This window comes from Corapipo altera, unplaced genomic scaffold, assembly GCF_003945725.1.
Source record: "Corapipo altera isolate COAL_440 unplaced genomic scaffold, ASM394572v1 1b, whole genome shotgun sequence".
NCBI classification, from domain to species: Eukaryota; Metazoa; Chordata; class Aves; order Passeriformes; family Pipridae; genus Corapipo; species Corapipo altera.
This window is the reverse complement of record NW_020884881.1, coordinates 15,805,315-15,823,885: the sequence shown is the minus strand read 5'-3', so window position 1 is coordinate 15,823,885 and position 18,571 is coordinate 15,805,315. Positions and strand designations below refer to the sequence as shown.

The 18,571-nt window shown below is 47.6% G+C and overlaps 1 protein-coding gene across 1 annotated transcript; it reads left to right on the top strand.

Annotated features, from left to right (window-relative positions):
- Nucleotides 1–9,430: 9,430 nt before the first annotated feature.
- TMEM243 (transmembrane protein 243) lies at nucleotides 9,431–18,570 on the top strand. The gene is made up of 4 exons (XM_027639669.1): nucleotides 9,431–9,531; nucleotides 15,975–16,025; nucleotides 16,895–16,999; nucleotides 18,064–18,570. Exons 1-4 carry the CDS (start codon nucleotides 9,454–9,456, stop codon nucleotides 18,184–18,186), a joined length of 357 nt encoding a protein of 118 aa, XP_027495470.1. The 5' UTR covers nucleotides 9,431–9,453; the 3' UTR covers nucleotides 18,187–18,570.
- The last annotated feature ends 1 nt before the right edge of the window (nucleotide 18,571 follows it).

Genomic DNA, 18,571 nt, shown 5'->3' with positions numbered 1-18,571 from the left:
AGGCTCCCCATGAGCTTGCACTGATCTACTCGGGTAAATTCTAATTCCCTTCATGGCTTTGTACAAGACTTTCTGTGCCTGTTGAAGCTCATAAAAGGAGGTAGAATAAACTTCCAAGACCTACTTTTCAGGCTTTGCGTTTGACAGCTACATGTGGAATGGCAAGAGTGCAATCTTGTGTGTTCCAGGCTGGTGTGCTCTGATTTCAGCCTTTACTTGAATCTATTGTGGAACAGTGTTTCCTGACAGTGGTTATTTGGTTGCTTTGCAGACACAGCAGCTCAAAGCACACACAGAAAGATGATTTAAGTGTTTTAATTTTCACTTAGGCACCTGAGTGAACAGTTGTTCTTCCAGCTCTGAAGACAGTTGAACCTCAACCTTTTGGTTTTCAAAATGGTTCCCTTGTTTCAAGGTGTTGAAAATGATTGATTGGCTTCAGACTTGTTAAAGACAACTAACTCAGCAGCTGGTGGTGCAGCTATTCCTCATGTTGACTGTACTGAACCAAAGGCTGCCTGAAAGCATCGAGAATGGAGTTCCCTTATGCTCTTTGAAGGTTCTCTCCTAGTACTCCAGTTCCACTGAATTTATCTTTATTTGTTGGATCTGCTTTCTCAGTACCTGCCTGTGCTGAACATCTCTTGGCAATTTGTAATTACTTAATAAAACACATTTTCTTTCTTGTTGCAATTGAGACTTTGCATTTACTCCGAGTCTGAAGCCCAGCACACTCACAAACAGCATTTGGGAGGGTGACTGGTGGACGTTTACTGTTAGCAGAGTTCCAGGCTGGCACCTGAAAAGTCCCTGCAATGTAACCTTGAACAAACATCACCATTTTTATGAATACTTTGTCAGCCAGTGTATTATACATCTCAGTGTTGCGATAGAGATGTATAATACATCTCTATCATAATATGGGATAGATCTTTGCTGCTTGGTGCTTTTGTGGATCTTTTTACGCATCAATACTCTTCCATATTCTTGGTCTTCACAGGCACCTCGCACTCATGGATCCCTTTAAAATCCTGTCCAGTGTCTTCTACCCTGTCTGTCTCAACCAGCCTTGGCTCAGACCTTGACTCTTCTCCAGGGGCTGAAGTAAAGAATGGGATTTAACAAGAAGACAGGCCAGACTGCAGGGATCAGAGGCAGGGCCCAGTCAGGTGAACGTCCTGCCCAAACATCTGCTGACATGTCTGATCCCTCCAACCTCCCTCCTTGCCATCTTCCCATACTTGTTCCACCCTGATCCTTCCCTTCCTTCTTTGATCCTACCCTTAAACATCCTATAGTAAGTTTTGTACAGTCCCCCAGTCTCCTTCAAATACCCCTTAATATTCACACTAACCATGTTGTCCCCATCTTATCAGTTTCAAAATTGAGGCTGACCCTCTCCAAAGCCAGAGTAGCTCCATCAGTGCCTGACAAGCTCTGGCTTCCCTTATTATCTCTCTCATCACCTGTTCATTAATGGTTGTGTGCCTGTGTGTTTAATTTACTGTTTTCCTCGTTATTTGTATTTCCATGATATGGAATAAACCTTAGCCACACAACTTGGGGAAGCAGATGCTCTCCTGTTTCACATATCCTCCTGGCAGCCTCCCCAAGGCGGGCGCTTGGCTCTGAAGGATGAAGCCATGTAGAGGCACCTACACAGCAGGAGCTCTGTGGTGCTGCTTCTGAAGGTGTCCAGGCAGGCATCAGCTCTAAGGACAGGGAGACAAAGGGAAAGGAATGCCTAAAAGCAGGAGGAAGAGGAGGATGTGGTGGGGAGAGAGGGAAGAAGGGAATGGGTTCAGGGAAGGATGAACACATTAATGAGTCAACCACACAGATGCATCAGCCTTTTGCCAGTGATCTTGTACCCACAGAAACCTCCTCCCTTGCTGGCAGCAGCTCAGCTCTTGCTGGTTGGGGAAGCAGGACACGGTCCCAGCTCCTCGCTGCAGATGTTCCTCCTACCTCCTTCCTCTGAATGCCTCATCCAAAGGGAAGGTGTCCTTCTTGGGTGGATAAGATGCTGGCAGCTGCTTGGGGGATGGAGCAAAAAGCAAGGGGACTGGATATGTGGTAGGTTCTTAATTTTTGCCCAGGGTGTCTAGAGGATGTCTGCTGTGCTGTCCTGGGGAGCATCCTTGTGCCAAACACGACACATGGTGCTTTTGAGGAACAGCCAGTGCTGGGATGTGAGCGAGGAAGAGCCAGCAGGTGGGCTGTGGGTGCAGGGAGATAAGTTCTAGGATGCTGTGCCTTGAGAGATGGGCTGGAGCCAGGCATGCTCCATGTAGGGATGTGTTGGGCTCTGATCTCCTGAAGCTACAGACAGTGGAGTTTTCGCTCTGTGGCCCCATTCTGTGACTGTGGTGATTAGAACCTTCCAGATCCTATCCTAACCTCCCTGACAGATCTGTCTTGATCAGAAGGACCTTGAGTCACAGCCCAGAGGGACCCAGCTTCCCTTCACCGACTCTTAAAAAAGGAGGAGGTCTGTGTACCAAGGGCTGAAATATCAGTGTTTGGAGTAGATGCTAATTAAAAAGATGAAATATGTCTTTGATAGTCTATCACTCACAACTTCAGTCTCAACAAGTGAGAAAGATCACTACACTTGCAACTACAAAGACAGATTTATCTAAAACATCAGTGGATTAATATTTAGTCAGACTAGAGCAATATTTTGGAGATAAACAGAGAAGAAAGATATATGTAGATAGATATAGATATAGATATAGATGATATAGATATAGATATAGATATAGATATAGATATAGATATAGATATAGATATGAACAATAAGTTCAGAAGTGGTATTTAGAGAAGAGATATTCATTGCTAGTATGTGTATTGCAAGCTGATTATTTAGAATGCAAGACAAAAGAAACAGGAGAAATACAAAAGCTTAAGTATGCTACAGACAGGAGTAAGATATTAAAATACCATTGAAAATCTTTGTTTAGGAATAGCTTCTCTGCTATTTACAATTTTACCATTTATATCCCTCAGATGGGAAAAAATCACACCAAATGTTCATAGTTCCTTCTTTACTATATCAAAGCAAAATAGTGGAATCCATCTATATCAGATGAAATAATTCACTGTCTGTAAGTAAGGAGGATATGAAGCATCACCTGCTAAATATAAACACTTTCAGTTCAGAAGTCCAAGGTCATGTACACTCTCAGTAGCTCAGGAGTCCATTTCATGAATTTTAGATCTTAACAAACTTTGGAAAACTGGAGAGGTGCCAGAGGATGGATGGAGGGTCAACATGAGCCAGTACTTCAAAGGGAATGATACTAGACTGAATAAACAGACTCTAGTCAGGGATAAGCTAATGAAGTGGTTACCCTAGGACTCTGTCAATAGAGGTTAATAAGTATTTTCTACTGTGCTTCACTGATCAGACACATCTTGTCCGACACAGACAAGATGGATGCAGAAGTACAAGACAGATACAGAGAAGGTAGAGGGTTTGTTTCTGGAACATTATTTTACTGCCTGAGGAGTAGCACAATTTCCAAACACTGTCATCAACCTCAGCCCAAAGTTACCTAATGATAAGCAGTGACTTGTGCTGTGTGAGACCCTAAACAAGCGGTTCATATCTCTCATGTGGGATGGTGCATCAATTCAGATGCCATGAAATCCATAAGCTTTTAGTAAGATAACAGCTTCCTATGCAAACAGGATTTACATTACTTGCTTTTCAATTCAGAGGCTGTAGCTGCTGCAGGTTTTGAATTGCACAGCCCATGGAGAAGAAAAAGCCTGTGACTGGGGCAGTGCCAGCTGGAAACATTTCAGCACAGGAGGCAGCAGTCTGGATTCCAGGCAGGTGTTTTAGTCACTCTCTGGTTAGTCCTTGTTTAATGGAGTGTGTGCCTTGGGAACGCCGAATTTGAGAAAGAAAATCTCCTTCTCCTGTATGCACTTTGCTGCCAGGTAGCCTTGAGATGTTTTGGGCAGCTGGAGGAGTCACACAGAACCTCGCTGCTGGTGGGATGACCTCTCCTGGCACAGCAAAGCGTGAGGAAGGTCTTTCATCTCTGCAGAGAGCATCATAAAATCCTGAATTTCAAGGCTCAGGTGGTGCTAAGGGGACCATATGCACATAACGAGGAAGGACAAGGAGGGGGAGATTGTTCTTTGCTGTTCATCCTGCTGTGGAAAGCTTAAATAACAAGATGGAAAATCTGCAAAATCAGGAGGTGGTACTGCTGCTATAAGTACTTTTGCGATTCCAAGTAACATTTTTTCCCTCTTGAAGATCAGTAACAATCCAGATTTCCCTGTGATGTTCCTGCCACCCTCGCTGGGCTGACAAGTGATGTTGTCCGATTTGCAGACGTAGCAGATGAAGGGCTGTTTCGCCGTTCAGATAGTGTGTAACAACCGGTGTTAGTCCGAGCTCCTCCCTCTGCTCCTCAAAGGGGTGTTTTGAAGCAGCCCCACAGCTGCTGCCCCACTTAACGTCTGCCACCAGCCTCAGAGGAGAGCTGGGTGTTGGTAAACTGCTTATATGTCTATCAAAGGCACAGAAAGAAAATTTTCATTATATATGCATACACACATGTATATTAATGAAACAGATATATTTTTGAAAATATTCTCAAAAAGAAAAAATCTCGAGGACATTTTTCTCTGACTCTTCTATCAAACACTGTGACTCTTTCAGTTAAGATTTTGGAGCGTGAAGGAGCAGATGGGACAGCTTCTGCAATACATTATATAAGATAATGTAAAAGAGGGAGAATCCACAATCCTCATGAAACTCAAACTTCTGGAAAACTCACGGGAGAATGAAGGTTATAATGAATAATTCAGACAACACATCCCTGGATCAGAATGTTTGAGCTTCTTAATTTGTTCCATCTGTTGTCTGATCTCTAAAAGCTAAGTGCAAATGTGGAAAAAGACAGTTTTGCAGAACCATTTGAAGCCCCCTGCCTACATTCCGGAGCTCGGAGGGACGCCGCAGGCTGAGGCTCGCACCGAATCTGTGAGCTCGTGCCTCCCTCTGCTGACTGCCTCCCCCAGATCTCTCTCTCCTTGGCTGCAAATGATAAAGGGACGTGGTTGTTTTTCCCCTCCTGTTGGGCTGATGTTCCTTCCCGTGTCCCAAGCAATGACCGGAACATCAAGGGAGCTGGTGGCTATGAGCTGCTCACATCAGCCCCACCGCCGCGGTGCCAGTGGGTGTCACTACAGCAGTGCCGTGTTCACCCCTGTGACACCTGCCCCGTGGATCCCTCTGCCACTGGAGTTCTCCATTAACACTAAATTAGTGCATGAATCCTTGTTTAGGGGAAATCTCTGAAAGTTGTAAGGCAGAGACTCAAGGAAAGTTACCATAAGCTGAGAGATGTAAGCAGGGACCTTTTGCTACATTGTGAGATTACACCTGGGGAATGCTGGAAATATTTTTGCTGAATTTTAACTGTTGTTGTTGTTTCAGTTTGAATATGTCTGTAACACCACTGGGTACCAATTTAGAAATCTCTCAGTCCTTACAGGCAGCTACTGAGTAAAACTGACCACAGGAACTCCAAAACCTAAAGCTTTTGGTTTCTCTTCTCTTTTCACGAACCCTCTGCAGAAACCCTTCCTCTCAGCAGAACATGTGCCCCTGCCACATGCAAGGGTAAGAAATGTACAGTCTCAGCATGGCAGTATTAACTGGAAAAAGTCATGTCCCTTGCTCTGGGGTGGAAGAGCAGTGCTAGCAGTCCTTGAGCTGGTTTAACCTTTGATCTGCCAGGGTTGGGTGACCCTTTCCATGGAGGGAGACAAACACAGCTCTTCTGGGATGATGGAGAGGGATCTCAGTGTTGTGTCTTGTCCATCTATTTATCTTCCAGGGTATTTCCTCAGGTTGAGGGCTGACAGAGATGAGAATAAAGTCCATTTTAACAAACCAAGTCTGTTACTCAGGTTCACTTTGGACTCGAAAACAAAGATGAAAACAGTTCCTGGGTCCTCCAGGAATTTTGGGTTGTGGAAGCTTTGTTAGAAAGCTCCAAGGAAAACGGAATCCTTTCAAATTAAAACATACCAAATAGAATAGCCCAAGGGCCATTTTGCTGGGAGCTGAAGGCTGATTTAATAGTGCAAAACCCAATTATTAGACTGTAATTACTAACGGCTGTGTCGGGAAGCTGAAATCGCTGCAGGGAAGGAGACAGGAGAGCAGTGGCTGCTGCTGCTGGAGCAGCAGCAAGATAAATTGCAGCAGAAAGCCCATGCTACCGAAGAGTTATGGGATAAAGTGATGCATTAGAAGCCTCAGCACATTAGATCACTTGAAAGGACATGCAGAGCATCAGCAAAGAGGGTTGGTGAGGAGCTGAAGGCCTGCCTACATGAGTTACTGACCTCTGCCCTGGGACTCCAACAACCAGTCCGTGAGTTATGGAGGCAGCAGCATCAGTGACAGTGGTATATAATTGGCCTTGGGATACATTGCAATTTTCATATATGTGCTGAATTAAACCTTCGTCCAGAGTACAGGAGATAACAGACCTTGGCCTTTAATATAAATAAAATATTAGACAGGAGAGAGCATATATTCTTCTACAAGTCCATGGTGCTGATGTTCTGAAGAGACTCCAAAGCTCTCTGCAATTTGTGGGCCAGATCTATTGCTTGGAAGCAATGCCAAGAATGTTTTTGAGAAAAGGAAGCTAAAGCTCAACACATATATCTTGGAACTGCTCTAACAGAAGCAGCCAGCTGCAATAAATGTAAAACACACCAAGCAGGAACAAGGGAAGAAAGATTGTGTCCAACCTGAGTAGAACAAACCTTTGTAATTTTAAACCACCCAAGATTTCCTTTTGTATTTTTTCCTACGTTAAAAAGTGGGTTGTTTCTTATTTCAGACCTGAGAAGTGTACGTGCTTTTCACTGAGGATTGATACACTTACTTTATGTTGTAGAAAGAAGTGAATCTGATGGGTCTCTTATGTTAGTGGCTCAATCAGACTCCTGTGCTTCCCAGGCCCCAACTAGACCCCACAAAACCCTCGGTATTTAATCTGGGTACAGCCAGATCTGCTTGGGAATATTAATATACAAGTGCTGAAAAACGAGCGTAAACCCAACCGTTCTGTAGGTCAAGAGCACTTGTGTACCAGGAAGCCACATCCTTCACCCACCATGGGATTTTTTTTTTCCAAGTGGCTCAAGATGACATGAAGAGCCTCTCCACCGAGTCCTGGAGATCCTGAGACCTTCTTCACCCAGCTGTGAGTGTGGGAACGGCTGCTGGAGGGTTACAGGAGGCCTTTGTGAGTTCCCACCCAGTCCTTCAGCTCAGGACATAGTTGAGCTCATCGAAACCTTGATAATTTTCCTGCCTTACTTGAGTTTAGTGCTTCCTGTCTTTGGCGCTGCGGCACTTTGGTCTTTGAGCTGTTCAGCTCAGGAGGCGGAGAGGGGCCCTTAGTACACAGCATGGCCTGAGGTCAAGCGGCCCTGGCAGCACTTTTCACCTAAAACAACCAAAATGTTTCGCAAGAGAAGCGACTGCTTTCACTGCCCTCTTGCTCAAGAGCAGGGGAGCTCCCATGAGCCGTGACCAGTGGCCTACAGGGAGATCTTGGATGGCTGGGGATGGCAGGAACTGGACCCAACAAGGGAACAACTGCACTGACGACTCATATTTGCGGCTACTTTTCTTCTTCCTGGTCTTTTCCCCTACAGATCTGCCCTCTGAAGTTTTTTATGCAACAAGAGGGTATGCCCATGTTATTTCTGCTGGATTCTACTAGTGTTTAGTGGAATTTGACTTTCAAGGCAAGAAGCCCCCTGGAATTCCTGGAGAGGTGTGTGGCAGGGAGTATGGTGTATGATCAGGGGAAAACCACAGAGTTTGTTTGAGCAAAAAACATTAAAATGTCCTGGGAGCCACAACATTTAATGCATCTTAATTGCTTTATTTTCATCCTAAAATGCACTTGGAGAAATGCTGAGGCCATGATGGTCTGGGGGATATTTTGTGAGAGCAGGTAATGTAGTTAAAAAAATTAGTTAAAAATAAATGAAAAATAAATCAATAAACCCTAAATTAAATAAAAAACTAAAATAAACAAATATGAAAGGACATCAAATTTAAAAATAAAACCCAGTAAAATAAAAAAGGAAAACAAATAAAAATTAAAATTAAACTAAAAAAAAATTAATGCTCCCAGGCTTTTTCACATGCAAACCCATCTTCAGCTCTGCAGTGGCAGCATCAAGCTTTATCCTAAGCAGCAGCAGCAGCACATGGGATTTCACTTGGTGACTTCAAGGGAAAACTGGCTAATGGATGTATAGAGCAAAATCCCAGCCCCAGGAATAATCCCTCCCTTTTGTCTAGTTTAGGTGGATAACACATGTAGGTGACCAGGAAGAGCATGTGTAAGTTCATTTTTGAGCTCTGCCAGCATCAGATGTTTAAAAATAAAATAACTTAAATAAATAATAAATACACTCATCCACAATAAAATAAATAAAATAGAATAAAATAAAAAAATTAAATTAAATATAAAATAAGAAAAATAAAATACAATAAAATAAGGTTAGGTTAGATATCAGGAAAAGGTTTTTCACCTAGAGGGTGGCTGAGCACTAGAACAGGCTCCCCAGGGAAGCAGTCACAGCACCAAGCCTGACAGAGCTCAAGAAGTGGTTGGACAACACTCTCAGGCACATGGTGTGACTCTTGGGGTGGGTGTCCTGTGCACAGCCAGGAGTTGGACTTGATGATCCTAATGGATCCCTGTCCAATTCAGAATATTGTATGATTCTATGGTGGCAAAATATAATAAAGGAAAATGAAATAAAGTAAAAAAAAAAAACCTAAGAAAAATAAAATAAACAAAATAAAACAAAAATAAAATAAAATAAAATTTTAAAATGAAATAAAATTAAAATGAAATTAAATAAAACAAAATAAATTAAAATGAAATAAAATCAAAATGAAATTAAATTAAATCGAATGAAATAAAATTAATTGAAATGAAATGAAATGAAATGAAATGAAATGAAATGAAATGAAATAAAGCTCAGTTCTCCAGGGCACCATATCATGACCAATAACGAGATTCGCTCAAATACCGCAACTTTGTCGAACAACAAACGGACACAGTCCGCAGCAGAGCGCTGACCCCGCCCCCTCCGCATCCGCGGAGTTCCCGCGGAGCCCCGTCCCCAACTCCCTCCATCCCCAGTTCCCTCCCCCTCCTCTCCAATCCCGGGTCCCTCCCGCGGGGGGCGTGTCCGTGGGGTGGGCGTGTCCCCGTCCGGGCGCGCGCGGGGCGCGGAGCGGGCGCGGAGGGGCCGCGGGGTGGGGGCGGGAGGAGGAGGAGGAGGAGGAGGAGGAGGAGGAGGAGGAGGAGGAAGGCACGGGATGAGCGGGACGAGCGCGCGCCCCCCCGCGGCCGCCGGCGCTGCGCCCCCCGCGCCATGGAGGGATTCCCCGCCCGCGGGTACGGCACCGGCGGCGCCGACCACCGCCCGCTCTTCGGGGAGACCTCGGCCAGGGTAAGGCACAGCGCTCACAGCCCCGGCGGGGACAACGCCGCCACCGCCTCCTCTCCCCTCCCCTTCGCGGAACAAACCGCAGCGAGGAAAACGCAGCGGAAAGTCCCGTAGTGTGTCCGCCACCCCCCCACCCGGTGTAAATGCCCCCCGGTAATGAGGAACCTCCTCCCTGACAGCGGCAGCCCCCTCCTCTCGCACCCCGCCACGGTTCCCGGAGAACCGCAGCCGGCCCGAGTGAGGAACCTGCCCAAATCCTGCAAACAAATTAAAAAACACCCCTGTAAAATAACAAATTTGGTCTCCCCCCCCCCCCAACCACCATCGAAGATCAGAAAGCTGCACCCCGATGGGAAAATGTAAAAGGAGCACCCTCTAAATTCCAAAAGGAAATGCTGCAAATTGGCAGAATTATAATAATAATAAAAAAAACCATCCTGAAATAAAACCAAAACAACCCCCTCCTGATCAGTGCCCCGAACCAAAAATAATCCCATCAAAACCAGCCTAGACAAACAGCCCTCAAATTCAAAAAACCCCAAACCACATCCCCAGAACTATTTCCGATCCCCCCTCCAGTAAGACCCCTTCCCCAAATAAAAAACTCCCAAAACAACCGTCTCCCCCCAAAACAATAAACTTTCAAATAAGCCCCCCAAAACCAACATCCCTCCAACTTCCTGGGGAATTGAGGCTCGAGGTGCAGAGAGTCCCAGGGCCGGGGAGACCCCTGGAGCGGGGCTGGGAAGGGGTGTGGGTGCAGACAGGGGGTCACACAGCCGCTGCGTCCCATCCGGGTGCAAGTGTCCCTGCAGCCCCCCAAGCCTTTAGGGCTTCAGGGCTGCAGCACCCCGGGCTGCCTTTCGCCCGATTTTGGGGATCTTTGCTGGGGATGGGGCTGGGTGGCCGCGTTTGGTGCCCTCGCGGTAATTTATTTTTCTCCCGGGATGGAGGAGACTGCGGTGTCTCTCCTTGGCGGTGGCTGACGTGAGGCAGCACCGACTCTTCAGGTGTCAATCCCCCGTAAGCCGCTCGGCCGGGCGGCTCTCGGCGCTGCTGCGGGTCGGTGCTGTGTGGGGGCCTGCGCTGGGGAGGGGGCTCCTCAGGCACTGCCTGGCATCGGGATCCCTCGGGAATCATGATACTTGGTGGTGTGCACCTGTGTCCAGTGGGTTTGTGACTTAGGGTTTGTTCCCTGTAAGGAGAGGTTACCCAGCAACGTGCGTGTGTGTGTGTGTGTGTGTGTGTGTGTGTGTGTGTGTGTGTGTGTGTGTGTTTGGGGGGCGCAGGCTGAAACTGTGCAGGGTTATTGAAAACTGTATCAAATGCATCATTCCCCCACCCCCTTCCTGCCTAAGTACTTGGAACTGCTACTAAAATGATAATGTTTAATAAAAATATAAATAAAGTGATACGAGCCAAATTTTCGGACGAAAATAGGTTGATGTGGGATAAGAGGACAGGCAGGACCCTGAGAAGATGAAGTGAGGGGGACAGGTTGTCCCCAGCAGTGGATTCCAGCCCTGAATGGGGAGTGCTGGAGGTTAAGAGTACCTCTGTTGGAGCAGTGCCCTGTCCTGGGGACCTGTTGGCTGTCCTTGGTCTGGGATTTTGAGAAGCTTCCAGGGATGGGCACTTCTGGGGACCGGGATGTGCCATCGGAGCAGGCAATCCCCAAACATTTGAGCCCAGGTCACGCCTTAAGTCCCTGATCCTTGTCTTTCTCCAGCCGTGCCTCTGCTTGCAAAGGAGAGCAGTAAATAATAAATATGGGATGCTAATTCCAGTTCCTGTGCTCAAATGGGGATCCCGTATCCTACACATTACCCCCAGCCCATCTCCTGTGGCTGTTTTTGGACCCTGTTGTGTGGGCCCAGCAGCAACCAATGGTCTCTCGCTGCTGAGCCCGTGTCCAACAGACAAGGGATCACTGTGCTGGCCCGGGGTCGTTTCCTCCGTGATTCACTGGGGTTGCTTAGAGACAGACGCTGGTGAGGCCCGGAGCTGGAAACGTTCCGCGTCAGAAATGGAAAAGCTAAACTTTGCCTTAGAATGGGAGCAGGTCTGCTGGGAGAAGTGTGTCTGCCCGTGCCCCAGCTCTGCTTTTGGGTCTCTGCAAGCGATGGCTGTCCTGGCAAAGTGGGACCCTCTGCTGGGGCTGGGCATGAAGCCACAGGGAGAGGCAGGGCAGTGCTTGTACCCCAGGAAGCCCTGCACCCCAAATTAAGGGTCTTGCACTCTTGCCAGCAGTTGGAAATTGATGTAGAGATGGAGATGCCCTCTTATTGCCTTCTTACGCTTTCCTGGTCTCCAAGCTAGTGACTTTGAGGCTAAAGCCACCCTGTGGAGATGGGAGAGTTTGGCTGCAGCACCAGCCTCCTTCCCCTGCCTTGGTCCAGCTGCTTCTGCCAAGCTCGCTCTCTCATGCTGACTGCTGAGAGGAGACTGGGGCCAAGATGGTCCCAGAGAAGTCGCTGGTGGGAAGAGGGAAAGCTATGGATTCAGCTGTGGTCACCAGGGATGCAGCACTGGCAGCGAGTGGGTATGAGATGACACAAAGCAAAGGCACAGCAGTGCAGTGGCAAAGAGGAGACTGAGTGTCACAGGTGCAGGACTTCTTGGGAAAGAAGTTGAAAGTTGGGTTCCTCCATGACAGAAGCATTTAAATGTAAGTGCAAAAGGGTTAACTGCTGTGGGTTGAAAGCAAAAAGCATTAGAGAAGCTGAGCAGCCCAAAATGGGAATGAGGAGCCTTCGAGGACACACCAGCATGTCCCCATGTCTTGCAGGGGGTGGGTTGGCCAGTGTGGCCCTGGGCACAGCTCTTCTGTATACACCCTGTATTGCCTGCGATGCCGTGAGGTTTGGGCTGGCACTAGGTTTAGGGATCCCCTATGGCTGCAACAGGCTGTGATAGCTGCTGACCATCTGGACTTGCTGATGTAAGACATAAAAATGGCCTTTCCGTCATTCCTGCAGAGATGGCACCAGGTATCCACCCTCTGGGGGACCAGCGTGTTCCCCTGTCCTGGCCAGGCCTCTGCCAGGATCCCCATGGGCTCAGCCCACAAGCTGCTATCTTGCAAAGTGCTGAGCTGGAACAGGGCAAAGAGCAAATCTGTTGCTCTGTCAAAGCCCGTGCAGCAGGTGCAGTGGTGAGGCTACACCCTCGGTCCTGCCTCAGTTTCCCTGTTACTCCAAGTAACCTTTACTCAGATCCCAAAGGATCCTGGATTATGCCCCCTGCTTTGCAAGGATTTGACACTTCCCGACCTTGTCGCCCTTTCCCAGAGGCAGGTAGAGGGACACCTCTGCACTGCAGCAGCTCCTTGGGACAAGCCCGGTGCCTCCAGCCCCTGCAATACCCTCCATAGAGTAGGAGGAGAGGGCATCAACCCTCCCATTTCAAAATGCAGCTTGTGCAACACTGAAACATGGAATTCATCTCCTGTCTGGCCAACAGCTCACTATGGCTGCTGAATGGGAACCCCCATTGATGCACTGCCGGGGTGTAGCAGAAGTTGGTGCCCACGTGCCAGCACCCTGTGCCGGTGCAGGTGACCTCCAGCAGCTGTGTGCTCTCTGTTTTGGTGTGCACACTGGGTTTTTTTTTTGTCTTTTTGCTCTAGCAGCTATTGTAATTCATGGTGATACTGGAGAAAAATCCTTCCTGAATCAGCTGTGCTGGTTGTGAGAGCTGGCTGTGCCAGCTGGGTGATATGGCATGTAGGAGACATGGCTCTTCACAGCCCGTTTCTGTGTGCCCAGGATCCATGAGTGTCTGCCCGGGCTGGGCTGTGCACTCAGACGTGGTGTGGAGGTGAAAGGCTCCGTCATCCCCAATCCCTTTAGCCGTCTTGGCCTCTGCTTGAGTATTTTTAACCTTTTTGCTGTGCTAAGCTGCCTGGGGCTGAAGTGTCAGCAGGCCCTGGGGACACAGCCTCTCACTGCTTTGCCAAGCCCGGGATTTCAGGATCAGTGTCTCTAATCCCTGGATCCTGAAATACCTTCTTCTGCCGGCAGCGCATTTGGAAAATTTGAGTGACTGCAGGTTTAAGCACCGGGAAGGGGATGCCCTGACCCACAGGGACCAGATGCCACGTGGCAAAGCTGCTCCACTGCTGGCATCTGCACCTGATTCAGCTGTTTCTGGGATATCCATCCCTCAACAGTGTCAGAGGAGAGGTCCCTCTACTGGGGGATGCTCTGTCCCACACTCCATGAAACAGAGGGAAATGCTCTGTGGTCACTGCCAAGTATGACCCCCTTGTTTTCTCCCATCAGACCAGTCTCAGTCCTGGCAAAATGGGTGAATTCTCGCCATCTTAAAATTGTCCCTCCAAGTCTGTAGTTGATTAGGAGAAAAATAGTCATGGCTGAGTTTCTGGATGGTGTATTAACCGTGTGTCCGTCCCTCTGAGCCTCTCTGTGGAGAGCTGGCTGTGACTGCGCTCACTGGGTGAGCTCTACAGGATGGTGACCCCACTGCTGCTCTGCAGCTGGCTCCTCGGCCTCGTCTCCCTTCTCTGCTGTTGGAAACCCATCTTGTCATGGCACAAGGAATCCAGCTGCTCACCTCTTGCCACCCTGAATGGAGGAGCTGAGGCTGCACACAAACTCTGATCCCCCTCCATAAAATCGCCTTGGTGGGCTCAGCTGGGTCTGCAGGGCAAGGGCAGAGCAAAAACACTGTCTTCTCCTGGTATCAGAGTGGCTTCTGGGGGTAAGGACCCTTCCATATACCATCTAAATTAAAGTTAGCTTTAATGAATTTATTTTAGCTTAGGTGAAAGAGTCCAGCTCAGCTGTCATGATTTGCTTTCATGGAGCATTTTGTGCTTGCATTTTGTGCTGTTCCTTCTGTTATTTGCCTGGAGTTATTTCTCTTGGCTCCTTTTTTGGAGTCAGTGGTAGGTACCTTGTAGATGGCTCCCTAAGGCTGCTGTTGTATTGATGATCCCGTCTGTGGAAGCGCTGTTGAGACAGGGTTTGTACCTGGTTGGCAGGAGATGGTGACAATTTCCTATTCACCTCCCTTCCTATGGAGGTGCCCCCACAGGAGACTAATAGAAGAGGTTTCAAAGAGTCTGCTTGCTGTGGCCCTTTGTCTTGGTGGGTGAACACAACCAGGGCACAGCATCCCCCTGTGTCTGAACCACCTGAGCCTGAGCTCCATGAAGTCTTAGGTGAGGGCTGGTGGTCTCCCACCAGAGCATGATTTGCTCTCTGTCTCCTACTCTTTGTTCTGCTTTTCTCCTCATGCCCTGCTGCTGCCAGTGTTACTTCTTCATGATCTGGGGTTTTTCCCTCTCCAAATCCAAATTCTAGGAGGGAAGAAGGGTGCAACACCAAGTGGAGGGAAACCTGTATTGCCCTGCTTGCTGGCTGGGATGTCTTGGGCAAGATGCTTTCACTGCTCAAACTCTTTTCTCACTTTCCTTTCACCATACCTATTCAATGATTCTCAGTGTAATTAACTGAAGTTCGGGGAGCTTTCTCTCTGCACATCTTTACTGCTGTAGCTGTTCTTCTAGCCTTTGATCTGGGGAGTCAGCCATGTGGGCTGTTACAGCTGACTGTGTGCAACCCAGTCCGTGTGTGGCAATAGATATTTATACTCAGAGCAGCACCATGAAGACAGGGAGGAGACAGGTGTCCCAGCAGGGATGGGAATGTTCTCCCTTTTCCTTCAAGTTGTTTTTTCACTCTAGTAAGTGCATCAGTATGGGGTCCTGCCCTGGGTGCTCATGCAGCCCAGTGTCACAGCTAGTCCCTGCCCTGATGCCATTGGGGTGGGATTGTGATGATGACACCTCTTCCTAGGTGCAAAAAGGTTGTGTCTTCCCAGCCAATTGTTTTATCCTGATGAGATGCTGCAGAAAGAAATGTGTGTGGGGGGTATCTGTCCATCCAAGCAGAGCCACTGTACAGTGTGCTCAGGTCTGCTGGTGTTAGGGTGGAATGTTTGGGGTGCAGGCAACACTTCACCTCCTTGCCAGCAGCCCACAAATTCCCACCTAAGACACTATTGAGCTATTAATTCTCAGGCAGTGAGGCTAAAACAAGCTTTTTCTGACACCCTCCATCTGTGCACTCCCACTTTGAAAAAAAAACCCTTTAAAATGATTTGCACAACTGTAATAGATTTGGACATAGCGAGGAAACCATTTGCAAACAAGCCAACCTGCTGCACAAGGCCTTGGCCAGTACAACCTCCTTGGGGTCCGTGAAACTGGAGGGCAGGAAACTTTCCTGAGTGGCAGACAGAGCTGACCAGGGAGCCTCAGTGTTGTGCTGGGGATAACATGGGTCCTGGGTGATGCTCTCAGTGTTGTTGGTTAATGGCATGTTTCAGGTGGTTTGTTTTTTTTTTTTGGGTCGTGGTGTTTTGGTTTTTTTTTTTTTGGCAAGGGATACGTGCATGTAACTGTCTTCTCTTTTCTTCAGGACAGAATCATCAATCTAGTTGTTGGTGGCTTAACAACCTTGCTGCTTGTAGTAAGTATCCCACATCCCACTCCATGTTGAGTGCCTTCCTTAGGTGACAAGGGACCAGAGTTCCTCCCCAAAACAGGTGGTGAAACTTCCCGTGACTGAACAGGCTGTAACTGGGGCCCAGGTAGTCACTTTGGGACACACCTGTCTTTTGAAGCTCTTTGACAACAGGAGACAATTTCTTTGGGCCATCTTCAGGCCAGAGTTTGCATTTTTATGAGTTGGCTGTGCAATAAAAAGTTCTTTGGTAAATTGTCCATCCTGGCTGAACGCGAGGCTGGGTGAGACAACAAAGTGCTTATGTCCCAGGAGAGCATGTTTGCTTCTATTTCCTTCTATTTATAACTTCCCTTTAATTATGGTTTATATGAGTCTTTCCAGAATGTCCCTTTGTCTTGAGCTGTGCTTTCCCCAAGCTTTACAGACAAAGCCAATGCCATTGTGATTGGAGAACATCAGTTCTGTGGTCCCTGGTGGGCGGCAGCATCATTTGAGCTGAGGTGCAGAGAGGCCACAGGGACAGCCAAGGCGCCAGCTGGAGAAATGCTTGGCTGAAGGAATGCTCCTACATGAGCAGTGTGTACCCCTGTACCTGCTGGCTTTATGGGTACTTGGAGGATGGCAACAAGCCTGAGTAACAAAGTTTTCATCAGTGTTTTCCACCCGTCTCAGTGTGCAGTTGTACCAGATTCTCCTCCAGAATTTTGCATTTCCCTCCAGCTCCTCACGGGGTGGGAGTTAAAGAGGAGGGCGGGGTGTGCAGGGGGGGATGTGAGCATTGTGGTGCCCCAGCTGTCAAAGTGAGCCTCTTCTCATCACAGCTCTGAGAGCAGGAGAGAGCAAACTCTTCATCTTTGTTTTCCTCCACACAGGTCACTCTAATCAGTGCTTTTGTCTTCCCGCAACTACCTCCAAAACCCGTGAATGTATTTTTTGCTTTCTGCATCTCCTTGTGTTGCATTTCTGCTGGCATTCTTGTAAGTACCGCCACATTTGCCGTGCAAGCTTTTGAGTCTACACTTCTGAATAAAACATTCTTTATGTGGTGCTGCCTTCTTTTTTACATTCTCCTAGAAAAGCTTTCCTGCCTCCATAAGACAAGCTGACAATGAGACTGGTAACCAGTTTCGTTATTTACTGTGGTGCAAGCGGGTGAACTGAGCCAACTCCTGCAGCCCAGCTGTGGTGCAAGACTTGTCACCTCTGTGACTGTGCCACTTGTAGCTGCCAGTGGAGATAGAGTAGGAAACCAGGGAGCAGAGCAGTGAGATGGGAATGCAGAGATGGACTGTGCTGCAGAACTCGCTTGAAATGATGGGGCCAGCCAGGCACTTGCAGAAGTCAGTGACCTTTCAGGCACAGGGGTTACAGGGGCAGGAAGCTACAGCAAGTAGCAGATGTTTCTCTACTCAACAGCTGCAGAATTCCAAGAGAGTTGGTCCCAAGCATTGGCAAAGGGACCTGGCAGGTCAGGGTTCATAGAATCACACAATGGTTTGGGTTGGAAGGGACCTTCAAACACCATCTAGTCCAGCCCCCCTTCCATAGGCAGGAACATTCGTAGTTCCTCCTTTCTGCCATAGCATTTTATATTTGGGGCATTCTCCTTCCTCCAGCTGTGACCTGGAGCAGCCTGGCCCTAAGCCCCAATGCTGGGTGAGCTGGGAAGTTGCTCTGCAGTGCCTGGTCAGTCCCAGTTTCTGATTTTACAGCTGGTAGCCACAACTCTGCTCAGAACAGACTGTGTTAGTGCAAACCTGATATTTGTCCTCATCAACCAGGGTGTAGCCAGCTTTATTTTTTTTTACAACATCCCTGGCTAACACCCCACCCACCATCCCTCTTCAACAAAGCTGACCAGACAACCCATGTCTTCATAATTAGTTTCACAGACAAACACACACTCATTCTCTCTAGCCAGAAGAAGCTGGGTTGTTTTACAGGAAAAAACAGATCTACAAGTTGCCAGTTCAGTTACCATGGAAAGTCTCCGCAGAAGTACCTGGCTTTTTAAAGTAATACAAACTCTTTTCTCTTCTAGATCTACTGGTATCGACAAGGAGACCTGGAACCTAAATTTAGAAATCTAATTTACTATATATTGTTTTCTATTGTCATGTTATGTATATGTGCCAACCTGTACTTCCATGAAGTGGATAAATGATGGACATTGGGAAAACCCAGCAATGATGCTACTGTGTCAGAATGTTTTCAGCTCAGCTCTCAGCCCTACTTGAGACACTTATGTGTGAACAAGCAGCCTGAGAGGAACAAAGTGGGTTGTGCAAGGATAAATCAGTACATGATTTTCATGTAAATGTATATGTAATGTCCCTCTTGTTAGGGAAAATTATTGCCATAAGACGTGACATTCCGCTTTTTTTTGAAGAGCTACTGTTGCGCTTAATGAACATTCCAGTTGTACTGATGTTTCAGAATGGCACAAGCTTTTTCATTTTGGAAAAAAAATGCACTTTTTTATTACTGTACAAATAAACTGCAGCATTGAAAGGATCTGTGGCAGTATAAATAAATGGCATCTTACAGTC

Coding starts and splice junctions, on each gene's coding strand:
- TMEM243 (XM_027639669.1), top strand. CDS start 9,454: ATGGAGGGATTCCCCGCCCGCGGGTACGGCACCGGCGGCGCCGACCAC. Junction 9,532..15,974: donor TCGGGGAGACCTCGGCCAGG/GTAAGGCACAGC, acceptor TCTTTTCTTCAG/GACAGAATCATCAATCTAGT. Junction 16,026..16,894: donor TAACAACCTTGCTGCTTGTA/GTAAGTATCCCA, acceptor TCCTCCACACAG/GTCACTCTAATCAGTGCTTT.